Source organism: Anas platyrhynchos, chromosome 29 (genome assembly GCF_047663525.1).
Source record: "Anas platyrhynchos isolate ZD024472 breed Pekin duck chromosome 29, IASCAAS_PekinDuck_T2T, whole genome shotgun sequence".
Classification (NCBI taxonomy): domain Eukaryota; kingdom Metazoa; phylum Chordata; class Aves; order Anseriformes; family Anatidae; genus Anas; species Anas platyrhynchos.
In genome coordinates, this window is record NC_092615.1 from 4857311 (window position 1) to 4874351 (window position 17041).

The following is a 17041-nucleotide window of genomic DNA, read 5'->3' on the forward strand; positions in this document are numbered from 1 at the left end:
GGTGTGCAGCACCCAGCGTGCAATGCCCAGCGTGCAGCACCCAGCGTGCAGCACCCGATGTGTGTCCACCACCGTGCAGCACCCGATGTACAGCACCCAGCGTGCAATGCCCAGCGTGCAGCACCCGACGTGCAGCGCCCTGTGTGCCATGTCCAGCGTGCAATGTGCAGCGTGCAATGCCCAGAGTGCAATGCCCAGAGAGCAGCACCCGACATGCAGCGCCCTGTGTGCCATGCCCGTCGTGCAGCACCCGACGCGCAGCGCCGAGCGCACGGCGGCAGGGCGAAAGAGGAGGAGGAGGAGGAGGAAGGGCAGGAGGTGGGGCTTGAAGTGAAACCCATTTGGGGGGGGCGGTGCCGCGCGGGCTCGTCATGTGAACGGCCACATGCTCGGGCAGAAGTGGGTCAGCGGCGCCGCGGAGGGGCAGGTGCCAGAGCCTCCGGTGCCTCCCGGTGCCTCCCGGTGCCGCCGCGCTCCGCAGCCACCGGCCCCGGCCCGGGACCCCATCGCCGCCCCATGCGCCCCCCGGCGCGCCCCTGAGCGCTGCCGGCCACGATGCGAGGTGAGCCCGGGGCTGGGAGGGGGCGGCGGCGGCGCGGGGGGGGGACACGGGACAACGGCAAAAGTTGGCCCCGGGAGGGAGGGGACCGGGACGCCCCGCGTCAGCCCCGCCGGAGCGCAGCGGGGCGCAGGGGGCCGCCGGCGTTTGCCCCGTCGGGGACACGGGGGGGACGTCGGGGAGCACAGGGGAGCACGGGGGTGAGGGCACCCGGGACCCTCCGGGGCCGCTCCCGCTGCTCCCCAGCTCCTCTCCTTGCCGGCGGTAAAATCCTTGTTTATTTCACTTCGTTTCCCGACGCCGGCTCAGCCCCGCGCTTAAGCTTTTCCTCGCCCTAAAGCCCCTTAATCTCCCCGGCAAGATGTTGTTCCCACCGGGGCTCGGGTTAGTCCGGCCCCCCCTGGCTCCCTGCAGCCCGCTCTGGGTGCCCTCGACCCGGCAGCGGCTTTCACCCCCCCCGCATCCACTGTCCCGCACAATTCCTCCTCTCACCCTTTCCTTTGCAAAGCTGGGAGGAGGAGGACGGAGGGAGGAAGGCGCTGGCGGGATGGAGCCGGTGCCCAGGGAGGTGACGGTGACGCAGCGGTGGCCGGACCTGATGGGAGCGTGGCTGTGCCATGACACCCTGCGATAGGATTTTTTTATTTTCCCCTGGTTTTCCACCACCACTGGGACTTGTCTGAAGTTGCGCCGTGTGTGGATTTGTGTCTGCTGTCTTTGTGCCTGCGGGGACGTGCGCCTTCGAGCTCCTCAAATTGGTTTTCCCCCCTCTGCGCTCTTGTGTAACGGAGTGCGTGGGGCTGGCGAGGACAGGGCAAGCCCCCCGCGTCCCCTTCCTGCCCCTCCACATCCCAGGATTTCACCTTTATTAGCGCAGAGAGAAGCATCAGCACTCGCCTAATTGATAACAGTACCGGGCTCTTATGTAGCTCTGGCACAGCCAGCACCAGGCTTAATTAGCAGCTAGGTGAACTTTTCCTTTTTTTCCTTTTTGCCCCGCAATTACTGCGTGTTGGCCCTAATTAAGGGCCAACCCCATGAAGTCAGTGTTTCCCCCATCAGGCGTTTTTCCCACATCCCTGTTGGGCACGGGGTCCCTGCCTCTTGCTGAAGCCCGCATGGCGACGCTGACTTGATTCAATCTCCATTTCCTTCCCCGAAGCCGCCGCTCTGCCCCTTTCCCCGGGGCTTACAGCAGCTCCTCGCCTCGGCCCTTCCCGCACCGCGGCTGCGCCAGAGGCTTTGCCTTGTATAATCCTATAGGGTTTCCAGCTCTCCCGATCGCTTGTTTTGCAAGCGGCATGGCTCGGAGCGTGCGGTGGCTCGGCAGCCTTTCCAACTTGTCCTAGTGACCTAGATCTGTCATTGGAAAATCAGCGAGGGCGGAGGAGGAGCCTCCCTGCCCGCTCGGGCAGCGTGCGCGCACTGGCATGGGCAAGGACGGCGGCACCCGATGGCTGTCCATGCGACGGCTGCACCCGCGCCAGGCGGGATCACCCTGCCCTTCGCCATCCAAAAATAAGGCGGGTGGGGAAGGCGGCTGCTGCCAGCTCATCATCCTGCGGGATGGGTTTGGGGATCCTCGGGTGCCGGATGCCCCCGCAAGGTGCAGGAGAAGAACCCCGATGGGTTTGTGTTGGTGATGCTGTGGGGATGGGGCCATGCCCCATGTCTGTATGGCACCAGCGAGTGCCTCGTCCCAAGGGTTTTGTCCCCAGGAGCTGGCCAGGCCCCAAAGTGGCTCTTGGGCATTGAAGCAAAACAGAGAGGTGGTGGGGATGGAGGCACCTGGGACCCTGGCACTGGGGTGGGCGAGTCCCCGATAACCCCAGGGAGCAGCGGCAGTGGTGCCCGGAGGGAGAAAGCGCAGGGACGGAGCCGCTCGTCCCCGCAGCGGGTGGCAGCGGATGGCAGCGGGTTAACCCCGCGGCATCCCCACCTCCCCGCCGGGTTTAACTTTGGACTCGGCAGCGGCTATTTAAAGAGCTGCTAAGGTCTAAATCTTGCCCTGTTTATTGGATGCGCCAGCTCTCTCTGCCTTTATTTAGCCCCACGGAGATAAATCCCCCTCAGTTTAGCTGCGGGGCTGTAGGGGGGGCTCCCCTGCCCCAGCCTGGTGTCCCCCACTCGGGGTCCCGTTCAGATGTGGGTCCTGCTCAGACGCAGCAATGCCACCGCCTGCGCCAGCCAAGGTGCAAAGTGCTGAGCCCGTGGGGTTGGGCTTGCAGCGGGGCCGGCACCGTGCGGGTGTTGGCGAGCCCACCGGCTCTGCAGCTGCGGTGAAGGCACCGGGGTCGCCCCGAAGGCAGAGGAGCGCATCCGAGCCCTGCTTTGCCCCCTCCCAGGACCTCCTGCCGCCGAAAGTTTCCACGAAATCTCTGCTAATCGGTTAAGAAACCCGTTCCCACCTCCAGCCTCGCAGTCGGCGCAGCGCCAGGGTTGCGTAACTTGAGTTTTCCTTATTGAGCCGGATCAGGCGGCCGCGCGGTGACGGTGGCGGTGACCCCGCGGCCCGGAGCCCACACTTTGCTCAGCGCGATGGGGCTGTGCCAGGCGGGCGCTCTGAACCACCCCAGCCCATTTGGGGTCAACCACAGTATAGGGATGCCGATGGCCGAAATGTTTCATTTTATTTCCTTTTGCCGGGATGCTGAGGGTGCCGGGTGCCGCAGCTTTGTTTACAAACAAAGCACCCGGCAGATCTGAGCAGGTGATAATTCCCTGCATTTATTTTTTCCGACACTCCTGCCCAAGGCCGCCTTCACCTGATGCAATCACGGCTAATTACCCACGGAAGCTCAGCGGCATCCAGCGCTTGGCCCTGGGGGCAGCGCTGGGGTTGGAGGACAAACTGGGGACCGCGTTGGTGCAGGGGTCCCCCGTGTCCCCATGGAGGGAGGGAGCCGCTGCGTCCCCGTGCTCTCAGTGGGGATGGGGGGAGCTGCTAATTACCACTCGCTCCCCCTGCCCGGAGGTGCCCCGGCCGGCGCATCACATCGATCGTGACAGCGGTATGGGGCACAGACCTACTTTCCCAGCAGGTTCACTGGGTAATGAGCCCGGCGCTGCGGAGGCCGCGTGCCCCACACGCGGTGCTGGAAAACAAGAGGGGATCTGGGGCAGGGGCAGAGCCACCCCCAAAATGCCTGGAGCCACCACCCAGCCATCCAGGGACACCCGTGCCCCAGTGCTGGGTTTGCTGCCATCACTTCGTTTGGACCAGCTGGGGAGAGCGGCCACGTCCCGGCCCCTTGCTGTGGGTTGAAGGATGCGCTGGGCTCACCCTGGGTACCAGGGCATCTTCAGGCTCCTCTTGCGGGGGTTGCAAAGACCCCCCCAGTACGCCCAGGAGCCCTCACTCCCCAGCCACAACCATCCCTCATTGATCTGACTTGAGGGGGGGCAGCTCCAAAAAAGGCTCCAGGTCTCGGTGCGGTGCTGAGCTTCTCGTGGTGCCCCCACCCCGGCAGGGAGAAAATAGAGGGGAGGGAAGGGGAGGGGAGGGATGGGGCCACCCGCGGCCGGGTCCTGCCACACGCGCCATGGGGCCCGCCTGGCTTTGGGGCACGATGCCCGCCCCAGGGCGGAGGAGAGGGCGGGTGGTGGTGCTGGCGCGGGGTGGAAGCCGAATCCTGCCCCGGGGAGGGCGGCTCCGGCTCTGCCGAAACCATGGGAGCCGCCTGCCCGGGAGGGGACGCGGGTGACGCGGGGCCTTGGCCATGGGGACCGCGCACGGCGCCCGCTGCAGGGCCGGGGAGGTGGCACCCGCGGGGTGCTGCAGCTCACAGCTCCTGTGCGAAGTGGCAGCGGGTCTCAGCCCTCCGTGGGCACAAAGTGGCCACCTCGTTGCCCCCCCGGTGCTGCCACCGTCCCCAGCCCGCAGGAAGGGTTAACGGCCGCGGCCGGCGGTGTTACACAAGCGCGGTACGGGAGCAGAAAGTGTGTCAGTGGGACAGGAGGACTCCAGCAGCGTGGGCTCGAGGGATGGACGCGGGGCCAATTGCCACCGTGTGGCTGAGCCCGATGGCCGGGTGGTGGCACTTACATAAGGGACAGCCGGTGGCAGCGGGCCTGGAGTTGGGCAAGAAATATTTACAGTGGGAGGAGAGCAAATACCGCGGCTGGGACATTTTAATTGCCAGCTGGGAAATTTTCTTTTTAACCCTTTTTTGCTTTTTGGCCCCCTTTTAGCTTTTAGCCCACGCAGCCCGCTATGCTGCTGCCTGGGGGGGAAGTTTGCTCACCCCCACCCCAATAAATCCCTCTCCAGCCCAGCCTGGCCGGGGTGTGCTTGGTGCCAGGGCTGGGGAGGAGGAGCTGGCACGGCCCTCGATGGGGAAACTGAGGCACGAGGGGGGCGGGCTGTGGTGATTCAGCCAGCGGTTACAAACAGAACAGCAATTAAAAGCTGTTCTCAGGTTTAATTGCCATCACGCCGGAGTTACGGCTGCATCTCCACGTCAGTTATTTGGGCCTAACGTCCCATTAGAGGGTCAGGTGCTCGCTGTGAGCACATGGCTGTAATTAGCAGGATGCCGTATTCTCAATTACAGCCTGAAGATGCTCGTCACAGCCATAATCGCTGGCGGTTTCTCCTTTAGGACCATTTGGAAAATTTGGGGTCAGGAGGTGACGCTTGGCCTGGGGAGAGCCCGGAGCACATCGTCCCCTCTGCCTCATCCCACTAATGCCGGAGCTGCCCTTCTCGGAGGCTGCATTTTTTGGTTTTGGTGTGCAGACAGGGCTCGGGGCCAGGGTTTAGCTGACACCATCCCACGAAAGGAGAGCATTTCTGCCAGCGGGGAGGTGCTGGGGCTGGCAGCGAGGGCTCCCCGAGCAGCACCCAGCAGCCACGGGCACTTGGGCTCTGCCCTGTGTGCTCCAGGGCCACCTTGATCCCGGTTGTCCCAGTGGGCACGCGGTGCCGAAATCGCTGGGGCCGGGTATCGGCTGCGGGCGTGAGGGCGAGGCGAGATGGAGGATGCATCACCCGGGCGCTCCCGGCGGCTGCAATTAACCTTGCATAACGAACGCCGCTTCCTGCCGGGGGTGGCACCACCTCTGTCCGTCCCCCCGGCCACGGTGGTGGCACCGCCTCTGCCCCCCATGACGCTCTTGGGGTGTCGGGGCGGAACGGGGTCCCTGTGGTTTGCACATCGCGGCGTTGCAGGAGTGGAGGCGGTGGTGGTTTGTTGGGCACAGGTTGCAGCAGAAGATGGGAAATTTGGGGTTGTCTCGGTCACTGGAGGCCACCTGCACGGCGGTGGTGGCCGCGTGTCACCATCCAGGGGCTTCAGTCAAAGGGGGCGATGCCATGGGGTTGCCATAGGGTCCCAGGGGTTACAGTGGCAGTGCAGAGGTTGAGGGGGCTGGGACTGGGCGCCTCACACCGCACCTGCCTGCACATCATCCCTTTTGGGAAAAGCCCTAAAATCACCCCGTGCCTTTGGGGCAGGATCTGACCAGAGCACTCGAGGTCGACGGATGGGGCCAGCATCAGCCCGGCTGCCCCACTCTGGGGGAAGGCTGCGCTGACCAAGCCCAGCCTCACCCAAACCATTGAGAGAAACTGGGACATCTCCGGCCTCCGGGTCACTGGGTGAAGGAGGCAACGGGCAGGAACACCAGCAGCGGGGCTGTCACCCGCGGAGGCACAGCACAGCACGGGGACGATGCCTCACAGGAGTGTGGGGACACGATCCCACACGGACACAGGGGTGAGACCCCGCTGTGCCTCATCCCAGCCTCCAGCCCAGCGGTGGCCGCATCAGCAGGCGAGCGGCGCTCCTGAAACCCCAGCACAAGCCCAGCGAGCACAAAGTCAGGCGGCGCCGCGGGGATGTAACCGGCCACGTGCAGCCCAGCACCAAAACGCAGCCTCCCGCAGGCTGGAATGGGGTGGCTGTCAGGAACCACCCCCGAAACGCAGCCCTCGATGAGAAATGGTGGCTCGGAGGGTTGGAGAGAGGCAGAAGGGAATTACCCACAGCGGGGATTTGCACAGGCCCAGGAGATTTTAAATACCCATAATCTGGCCGCGGGGTTTATTTTGGCGCGGCGGCGGCTGCACAGCACCCTCGGGGGCGCGGGGGCTGGAGCGGGGATTAGAGGGTGCAGCGATGCCGGGAGGCACGTAGGAGCGCTGGGGGGGCAGCGCCAGCCTGGATCTGGGGCAGCTGGAAAATGAGGAGGACGAAGCCTATTAGCAGCTCAGTGCCAGCGAAGCAGAAGCGGGGAGGGAAGCGGATTTACGGGGGGAAGGGGCTGGGACCTTGAGCCAGCGATTGCTATATCGGTCCTCGAGCTGCCGGGGGGGGTCTGGGTGGGGAGCCAGCTCCTCTGCTTGGGCCGGACCCCCTGGCTGCAGGGATGGGGATGCTCCCTGTGCCTGGGGTGTCCTTGGTGCTCCCTGCCCCCCCCCCAGCATGCACACATCAGGCAAGAAATAAGGGGAATGATCCCAAAACTGAGCTCAGGGAGGGCTGCTGTACAAGTACTCTGTGCTAGGAAAGCCAGAAAAGGCTTTTCTGCCCATCTCCTGTTGTTGGAGAAGACGGAGGACCCCGTGGGAGTACCCGTGCCCTGGGTGGGCCTTTTTGGGGTGCTTTCCAAGACGTGAGCATCACCGCAGGCTCATCCAGGAAGGGGCAACCTGTTGTTGGGTCCAGCCCTCGGATGACACAGCCTTGCCTCAGTTTCCCCAGCAGCCTCAGAGCCGTGGCCGTCGCAGGGGTGGGCGGTCTCCTTGGTTCAGTGTCTGCCGTCATTAACCCCGTGGTTTTCCCACCCCCCGCTTTCCTCCACCGCAGCCCAAATCGAGGTGATCCCGTGCAAGATCTGCGGGGACAAGTCCTCGGGGATTCACTACGGCGTTATCACCTGCGAAGGCTGCAAGGTGAGCACGGCTGGGGCCGGGCGGGTGCTGCCATCCCACCGGGCACCTTCCCAACCCGTTCCCGTCCCTCGCAGGGTTTTTTTCGGCGCAGCCAGCAGAACAATGCCAGCTACTCCTGCTCGCGGCAGAGGAACTGCCTGATCGACCGCACCAACCGCAACCGCTGCCAGCACTGCCGCCTGCAGAAATGCCTGGCGCTGGGCATGTCCCGCGATGGTGAGTGGCGCCCGGGGCCATCCCCAGTACTCCCGTGGAGGCTCGAGGCTGCCAGGGCTGGAGTAGAGGGCATGTGGAAATGGGGAGCGAGAAATGCTTTGGCATTTCCTAAGGGGAAAATTCCAACCGCTGCTGTTTGCTTTACGCCTGGGTTGGTTTGGGGCAGGGAATGCATCCAGTGGGGCCCCTGTGCCAGTCAGGGCTTCTGAACCCCGCATGATGAGCTGGGACCTGTCCTGCCCTGATGTGGTGACAGCGCCGTGATGTGGTGGCATTTTCCTCCCCATCAGCGGTGAAGTTCGGCCGCATGTCCAAGAAGCAGCGGGACAGCCTCTACGCCGAGGTGCAGAAGCACCAGCAGAGCCAGGAGCAGAGCGGCGGTGCCAAGGATGAGCCCGAGCCCCTGAGCCGCGTCTACACCACCAGCGTGAGCAGCGGCCTCTCGGACCTGGACGACATCTCCACGCTGTCGGACGGGCTCCTCTTTGACTTCCCCCTCACCCCCGATGGCAGCAGCACCTACTACAACCTCGACCTCCTGGCCTCGGCACAGCCCTCGCCCGACCAGTCCAGCCTGGATGTGGCTGAGGCCACGCTCATCAAGCAGGAGTCCCTCTACGAGCTGATGCTGGAGCCGGCGCTCTTCGCGCACGGCGCACTGGAGGGCGGCCAGCTGGCTGCTGACATCTCTGTCCTTGAGATCGGTGAGTGTTTGCCCAGCCCCGGCACGGCGCCGGGCATGCACGGAGCGTGCAGCCCCAGCATGATGCTCAGCACAGCGTGTGCGGCACCGTGCTCAGCACTGCACGGGCAGGGCGCATCCAGCCTGGGGTGCAGCGCTGGGCACGCACGGTGCTGGGCACGCTTGCAGCAAGGGGCAGACCCAGCCAGAGCGGCCCCGGGTGCTTCTTTCCTCAGGCTGAGCACTGACGGAGCTCGGTGCAGCTGAGGTCGTGCAGAGCATCCCCTCCTCTGCCCCTCGGACACCCAATCTGTCCTCAAATCCTCATGCATGAGCCCCTCTCCCCCTCCAGCCTTCAGCTCCAGCAGCTCCCGGGGGATGCCCAGGCTGGGCTGGGAGGGAGCAGCGCCAGCACGCAGGGACAGCAGGGTTGGCGGTGTCCCCGCGGCTCACCACCCGCTGCCACCTCTTTGCAGACCGAATTGCCCAAAATGTGGTGAAGTCGCACCTGGAGACCTGCCAGTACACAGCGGAGGAGCTGAAGCGCCTGGCGTGGACGCTGTACTCCCCAGAGGAAGTCCGCGCCCTGCAGAGCAAGGTGGGCACCACGCTGGGAGCGGGTCCTGTCCCGGCTGTCCTAGTGCCACCGCTGCCCGTGGGTGGCACTGCACCAGGGAGCACCCCGGGGTCCCTTCCCTGCCCCGTGCGGTGGGGAGGTGGGAGGACAGGGGTCTGGGGCGGCAGCCAGCCCTAAAGGATGTCCCCGCTGTGCCCACAGAGCTGCGAGGCCATGTGGCAGCAGTGCTCGCTGCAGATCTCCAACGCCATCCAGTACGTGGTGGAGTTCGCCAAGCGCATCGACGGCTTCATGGAGCTCTGCCAGAACGACCAAATCATCCTCCTCAAAGCCGGTAAGAGCCGGGCCCCCGGCCGTCCCCAGCACCTCCCCCAAGCAGCAGCCGCCGTGCTGAGGGCAGATGCTGTCTCTTTTCTCAGCTGATGCTCTCCTCTCGTGCTGTCTCCTCCCAAGCTTTTCTGAGCCCCCAGCCTCGCTTGCCCCCGGGCTCGGCTCAGGGGGGTCAGCAGCATCCCTGTGCCAGGAGGGGTCTGCGCATGGCACCGGGGAGGGAGGCTCCCGGGAAGCCTGTGCAAGACATGACCTCCTCCAGGAAAACCCGAAACCTTTGTGAGGAGGGCATTGCAGAAACCAGAAATGGGATGGCTGGGCTTTTTTTTTTTTGTGTGTGTGTGCTTTTTGCCAGTTTTCATAGGAGCACAGCAGTTTCTTCCCCAGGAAAAGGGGTACCAAACACAAAATGAAGCAGGGAGAGAGAAAAGGAGAAGATTGGATTCTTCTCCCAGCAAGGGACTGGCAGGGTGCCACACTGCAAGGCTCAGACCTGGCCATGCCCAACACATGGGAGTTTTAACTCATTTCTTCATTTCTTCCTTCCATTTTTTTTTCTTTTTATTTTGTTTTCACCCTCTTCTCTCTTGGTGCTCCACCATGACATTGATCAATCCCTGTTTCTGACTGCTGAATGACTGGATAATATTTCCCTTTGGTGAAATATTGTGGTCACAATTGAAAACCAAAATAAAAAAAAAAATGGGGGAAAAAAAACAATAAACCAACAACCAAACCCAAACCAACAACCCAAACCCAAACTGGATTTATTGGAATAACCATTGTGCTCTTGGAAATGAACAATCCGGACCGCAAACTTGCACTGGGGGCTTTTCTCTTTCTTTCATTTGGTCCTGGGATGATGGAACCCCCCCTGCCCTCCCCTCCCTCGTCTGCTGTCTCTCTGCCTATGTCAGGTTGCCTCGAGGTGCTCCTGATCCGCATGATCCGCGCGTTCAACCCCTTAAACAACACAGTGCTCTTCGAGGGGAAGTTCGGCAGCATGCAGATGTTCAAGTCACTCGGTAAGAGATGCTTTGCTGCCTCTCTTTCGGGGCTTTCCTGTCCATTTGATGCCCGGATGGGGCTTGTCACCACGTGAAACTGGGACAGATCCCAGCAGGGCTCAGGAGCAAACTGAGGTGCCGTGGGGACAGGAGGGGATGAACACCCCTGCGTTTGCTTCTGGTGCCCACCGTGGCTGGTACCTGCTTCCCATCCTATCCCAAAGCCCAGCGATGCGGGCGATCCTCCCCCCAGGGACCATCTCCTCTCCAAAAGCTTTCTGAAAGGTGGGCTGAGGGGTTGGGGGCCATGCAGAGCCGTGACACCCGCGTCTTCCCCCATTAGGCTGCGACGACCTCATTGGTGCCGTCTTCGAGCTGGGGAGGACCCTGTGCCGCCTGCAGCTGTCGGACGAGGAGCTCGCCCTCTTCACGGCCGCCGTCCTGCTGTCCCCGGGTGCGTGGGGACGGGGGGGGGACACCACAGCCAGGACCGGCCGGGGGCTTCATGCCAGAGCTGTGGGGAGCTGACCTTTAAATGCTGGTGTTGCTTCCTTGGTGGATGATTGGGGGGGAAAAAAAGGCATCTAAAAATGATTAAATAAAATGATTGGAGGGAAAAAAAAGAAGACATCTAAAAAGGTGTCTGCCAGGCCAGGTCTCCTCGGTGGGTGGCAGGGCTGCACCGCCTGTGCTGCGGGGGGCATGGGGAGGGGCTGTGGGGTTGTCCCCCCGTCCCCAAAGCCACCCCGAGGAGCAGGAAAGGCAGGATGAGCAAGAGGTGCTGGCACCATGCGGGGTGGGGACTGGCTCACGGCACTGACCCGGCCGTGTCCCACAGATCGCCCCTGGCTGACGGAGTCCAAGAAGGTGCAGAAGCTCCAGGACAAGATCTACGTGGCCCTGCAGCACGAGATCCAGAAGAAACACTCCGCCGAGGACAAGCTCTCGAAGGTAGCGGTGCCAACGGCGTGGGGAGCCCTGCTGGGCTGGCGAGCGGCTGTTTTCTGCGGGGATACCACGGCCCCAAGGGAGGGGGAACAGCAGCGTGTGGGGTGCTGGCTGGGAACCCTGTGTTCACCGGCTCCTCCTTTCCCTGCAGATGGTTTCCAAGCTGCCCCTGATGAAGACCATTTGCAACCTGCACTTGGACAAGCTGGAATTTTTCCGTCTCCTGCACCCGGAGACGGCCATGAACTTCCCACCCCTCTATAAGGAGGTTTTCAACTCGGAGCTTCAGTACAGCGACCCGCGGGAGAGCTAAGGCTGGGAGCCGCCAGCCGCCTCCTCACTCCCCAGATCTGTGGACGAACTGAACTTCAGAGGTTTGGGGCGGTTTGTTTAAGTCAAGTCATCAAACCCAAGACAACCTGGGGGGGCGGGGTATCTCCCCAGCTCCGTTTCCTTGCTGTGGATTGCAATAGCTCTTGAATGTAAAGCACCTTGAAGGAAAAGCAAACTGACTTTGCCATACTAATGAAATGAATGTGAAATCTCCGCTCGGGAGAGGAGATGCTCCTGGAAGTGGCAAGGCACCGACTCCTCCCTGTGGTGCATGGATCCGGGGGAGCGCACGCCGCACGCACGCTGTTGTGCTCGTGGTACGGTCCCTCCCGCGGTTCCGGCTGCACTCTGTCACTGATATTATTTTTTTAATTATTTTTTAAATTTTCTTCTTTTTTTTTTTAACCCAAACACAAGGCATGGGATGAAGAAGGGGCAATGCAGACTCATCGGGACAGGGGTGAGCCAGGCGGCTGGGGGCAGCAGCCGGCTCCCAGCTGGACCCAAGGAGAGGGCGCAGGCAGAGGCTTCGCTTTAGTCCTTCTCCCGTGGGTGCAGCCTAAGGAGCTCAGCCCAGAAAGACCCAGCCATGGCTGGGGGGGGGTTCAGTACAGGATTTTGTTGCAGAGCAGGCTGCTTGCAGGGAAAGGAGGCCCAGCGCAGTGGGGGAGAAGCTTTGCAGGGTCTCCATGCCCTCCATCGAGGTGTTTGCCCAAAGGCTGGGGCTGGGTGGCTGAGCTGCCCCCTCCCCGGTCTGGATGACTTTTCGGAGCAGATTTTTTTGAGCACCCGAGAGGGGCTTTGCCCTTGTGATTGTGGCCAAATCTCGGCTCCTGGCTGCTGCACCCCAGAGGCAGCCACGTGCCGCTCCCTGCGTGATGCCGTGAGTGGCGGCTCTTTCAGGTCCTGGCTGTCAATTTGAGTTTTCTTATTGAGACCTTTCCAAATTCCCTGTGGCTCAGCACCTAGAGGAGGTTCTGTGGCCTTTCCTCCTCCTCCCAGCCTGGAGCTGGAGTCCCGCTGCCGTGTCCGCAAGGAGCGCTGCCTCTGCCACGGGTCAAGCTGCACCCAGGGATTTCCCCCTGGGAGCTCTCTAGAACTGTTTATTCTCTGCTTAGCAGAACCTGAGGGCTTTTTCAGGGCGAAATCTGTCTTCGGGGACAGAGGGAAGCAAAAGATCCTTATTTCTTTCCTGGGAAGCTGTGCTGCTCCGAGCTTGGGAGGCCCAAAAGGCGAAGAAGGGACAGTTTTGTGGTGCGATGCCGGCAGGGTCACTCGAGGGGCTCTCTGGCCAGGCTCTGCGTGTGGTTTTTTCAGTCCCTGTTCCTGCTCCTCCTGCAGTGAATGCCAAAAGCAACAAGAGAAAAACCTGCGACAAGGCAGCCCTGTTTTCTGCTGACAAAGGGCTAAAATCCCAAGCTCCGTCTTGCTTCCTATTGATTTCTCATGCGTCCAACCACATCCTCTGGCAGTTTGGATCATCAGCGAGTGTGAGCCGAAGACCTTCATTTCTGTAACTGCACACCCTAAACCAAACGAGCAGCTTTCTTAGTGATGTAGGGGATATTCACGCTTTTAGATAAAAGACCTCCTAGGGAAGAACATGGACCAAACTCGATCAGGGAAGACTCGCCAGGAAGGCGAAGGGATTTCTGCTTCGGTGTGAGGCCAAGACAAACTTGGGACTGTGCTATTCCCCGGCAGCCGCCGTCCACCACCCACAGCTGTGCGCTTTCTGGTTTTGTTAACCACCGTCTGAGCTGATTTTTGGAGCGCATTGGAGTTCATCAGCCTCGTTTCTCTCCCTGATGTCGGTAGACCCCACGTCTCCGGTGAAGGCTGCCGAGCGTCCCAGCGGCCCCATGCAGTGCCGAGTGCCAATGCGCTGTTCTCCAGCGCGGTGTTAGCAGGGGTGGGGATGTGCCGTGCTTGTTTCCTGCCCTCTTGGATCCTAAAGCTTGACAGAAGTGAGAAGTCAGTATTGCCTTTTTCGTCTAGAGGGTTGTGCCTTTTTTGAAAAATCATTTCCGACAGCACTGTTGGCTTCCTGGCTCCTCTCTCCGGGGAAGGCAGGCCTTAGGGAAAAGCACTCGAGAAAATGAATGTGCTTTGCAGAGGGGTCTCTGCCCTCCTGCAGAAACAGAGGGCAGGCGATCCCTTTCTCAGAGGAAATGGCTGCGGATGTTTTGAAATGTTTGGGAAAAAAAAGCACACACCCTTCTTCACGTCCTTGGTACTTGTCAGCCAACATGCACGACTGGTCAATGTCACCGTTTTCATTTCATCGGCAAAGAAACCAAGAAAGCACCTTAAATCAGGAAAAGACTGAGCCCTCGCCACGAGGTGCATTTTTCCTGCTTACAGCATCTATCTAATGGGAGAGATTTGGGATTCTGAGCAATAAAAGCTGACGTGGGAGTCTAGGGAAGCCTGGAAGTATTAAACACTAGTAACTCAACCTGCCAAACTGCGGGAACCTGCACTTTTATGTTCTCTTTAAATGAGCCCCCTCATCCACTAAATTATTCCTTGGGAGAGGATCAACTGTTGTTTCACGAGGAGGGGAGTTTGGGCCCTGGTGCCCATTGTGCCACCATCCGAGAGCTGAACAATGCCCAGGGATCTGGGCAGGCGCCTTGGGGCAGGCGGTATGCGTCGAAAGGGATGGTAGCTGCACACCGCAGCCCCTGCTTTCGGCTCGCTCCTCTGTATTTGCCCAGATAAACAGGGCCGTGGGCACTGTGCTGAGGTCCCTCGTGCTCCCCTCTGTGCCACCAACAGACAGCGGCTTGGCAGCGCGAGGAATTGAGCTTTAAGGGGAAGGGAGAACAAAAAAGCCTGGGTAGAGATGCCTGGAAAAGGGAGACTTGCGTGGTCCCTTGCAGCGGTGTTGCATGTGACAAGTGGAGAGGCTGCGTTGGAGCCCTGAGACCCCAGACTCGCTCAGCCCTCAGCGTCTTGGAGAAATGTTTCCATCCCACCAGCAGCCAGGCGTTTTGCCGCTTCATTTTCAAAAAAGACCCGAGAAATGGTTCCCTTTAGCAGGGTGACCTCAGCTGCGAGGGATTGCTCTTTTCCAGATGAAGATTAATTTTGTGTTTGTTTGTTTGCTATGGCAATTTAGCTGAGTGTGCATTTCCACCTCCAGAACCCTCACACTGTGTATAAAAATGGATAAAATATATATAATATATATTCTTGTGAATGTTGGTGCAAAAGAGAAAATATATAAAGTTTCAGTCGGCTTTATGTTATTTTTTATCTATATGAATGAAAGGAAGAAATGGAAAACTATTTTTTTCCATTTAACACCCTCCACACGTACCTACCTGTAGATACCAACAGGTTTTATGGAAATGTTTTACTTTTTAGATTTAGGAACATGCTTCTGTTCTCATTGAATGTCTGTCTTGTAAGATTGTAATTTCTATTTTTTTAAAGAAAAGAAAATAACTAAATAAAACTTCCTCTTTCAGACCAGTCAGCTAGGAAGGGAGGGCAAGGGAGGGAGAAATGTTTATTTAAGGACAAAAGCTTTGTCTGATTTTTTCATGACATTAAATAAAAAGTAATATAATGTATGGACGAAAAACTTTTTATTGAGGTGTATTCTATAGGTATATACATGTATATTGCACAAAATTTACAGGAAGAAAAATAAAGTCTGTTTTACAAGGTAAAAATAGTAATGTTGGAAATAGTGTGATTCTAAATTTTAGCAAATGCTGAGGCTGGAAGCAAACCCCTCGAAGTCATGGACTAGCCTTTAATTGTTCAGCTGGCTCAGGACCAAGCTGTAATAGACACCACGATCCAGCACGCTGTTTGGAAACAAGGCTAAACAGTAGAGGTTTTCAGGTGTTATTTATTCACTTCAAACCAGGCGTGCACTTCAGTGAGCCAGGGAAAAATTTGGATTTGTCTCCTGCATGTGCGCTGGGTTTGGAGCCCTCAAGAGCATTTCCCATGCTGCTGAGCATCCTCCATCCCGTGCACTCAAAGTGGGAACAGAGCTTGGGGAGAGGGCTTGGCGTGGGAAACCTGTCCAGGTAACACGCAGCTGAGTACAGTGATCTCACCCTGCAGTACGGGAGACAAGTTTCAAGACAGGCAGGACATGGATTCCTTTTCAAATAGTACCCACGCTAAGAGGGAAGAAAGGAAGCCACCTGCCTTGAATACGGCAAGGATACAAGGACCTGGGTGCAAGGATGCTTCCCCATCAGGATGCAGTGGATCAGAGGTACTGCATGCAAAACAACCCTTTTCCCCCTTAGCTTCCCTTGAAATCCTCACCTGGCAGCGAGCTCCCTGCTCACTCCCTTTGCAGACCCAGAGCCGTTGTGTCCCCAGGCAGCCACGGTGGAGCTCAGGGAGCTGTGGAGCAGAGTGAAAAATGAACGAGGATCTCTCCTCACCCGCTCCGCAGCCAATACTGCCCTGCTGCTCCCAGGAGGCAGCATGTGTCCTCCTTCGCTGTTCTCACCCACAGAGTTATATATTGCACAGTAAAACCTGGCTGCTGCGGAGAGCCAGGAACAGCCAGAAATAGGGCATGGCTCGTGGGGACGCAGGGAAGGAATCATCCCGTTTGGACAGGGAGGTTGCGGAGATGGGGCACCTGGCACCGTAGAGAACTGCTGCACCTGGGGCAGCGTGCAGAGCAGCAGCAGCTGTGCGGGTGTAAAGCCCACAACCCTTCTGAGCAGCTGTGTGCTAACACCTTCATTTGGTTTTCATGTTTAAATAGCTCCCTTATTTTTTTCTTCCAGAGGAATCACAAGCTGGGCTCTGCCACCCTGTGTCCCAACAAGCCTTCTCCCAGTAAGCAGTCTTGTCCCTCTTGCTGGTGGCCCAGTATCTCCGGTAGCACTGGATTTACTGGGGCGGAGTGACCTCTACTGGTTTATAGCTAAAATAATCTCTACATTTTTGCGATCCTTGCAGATAGATGGGGTGATAGGAGGCCTGATCCTTCCCTCCCAGAAAATATTTGCCCACCTGGCAAATACTGCAGTCAGTGGCATTGCCCGTGTCCTCTGGGGAGCAAAGCAATGCTTGGCAGCCTGCCTGGAGCAGGGGCCAACCACGAGCAGTGAACCCCAAGACCTGTATTTTAGGGAAACTTTGCCTAACTGCAGATAAGAGATGTGAAGGCCTCAGCATTTGCTTAGCTAAGTACGAGAGGGATGAGTCTGAATCATGTAGCCTGGGGCTGGAGTACACTGTTTACAGAAACCACAGCCTCGGGGGTTGTAAATATTTTTGAAGTAGAGTGGGTTTTATATGCTACCAAATTAACAGCATTTACATAGCACGGGTACCTTGGAGACTGATCGGTACTGATGTTAATAAGGCTAATGCAGTGGAAAGGAAGAGTTAAGGAGCTATAGACCCACATTAAAATATCTAAGCCCAGAATGTTATAAATCCAGGTATTGCTGAGGCTGGCTGAGGGCTTCCCAGTACACCATTCTCAGGCTGCATCATCACA

At 59.1% G+C, this 17041-nt stretch overlaps 1 protein-coding gene across 1 annotated transcript; it reads left to right on the forward strand.

The window, feature by feature from the left end:
* Positions 1–370: 370 nt before the first annotated feature.
* On the forward strand, positions 371–14791 carry LOC101791228 (nuclear receptor ROR-beta). The gene is made up of 10 exons (XM_027472046.3): positions 371–562; positions 7369–7454; positions 7529–7670; positions 7961–8374; positions 8829–8950; positions 9131–9263; positions 10177–10284; positions 10610–10720; positions 11105–11217; positions 11366–14791. The coding sequence occupies exons 1-10, from the start codon at positions 556–558 to the stop codon at positions 11525–11527; spliced, it is 1398 nt and encodes a 465-aa protein (XP_027327847.1). The 5' UTR covers positions 371–555; the 3' UTR covers positions 11528–14791.
* The last annotated feature ends 2250 nt before the right edge of the window (positions 14792–17041 follow it).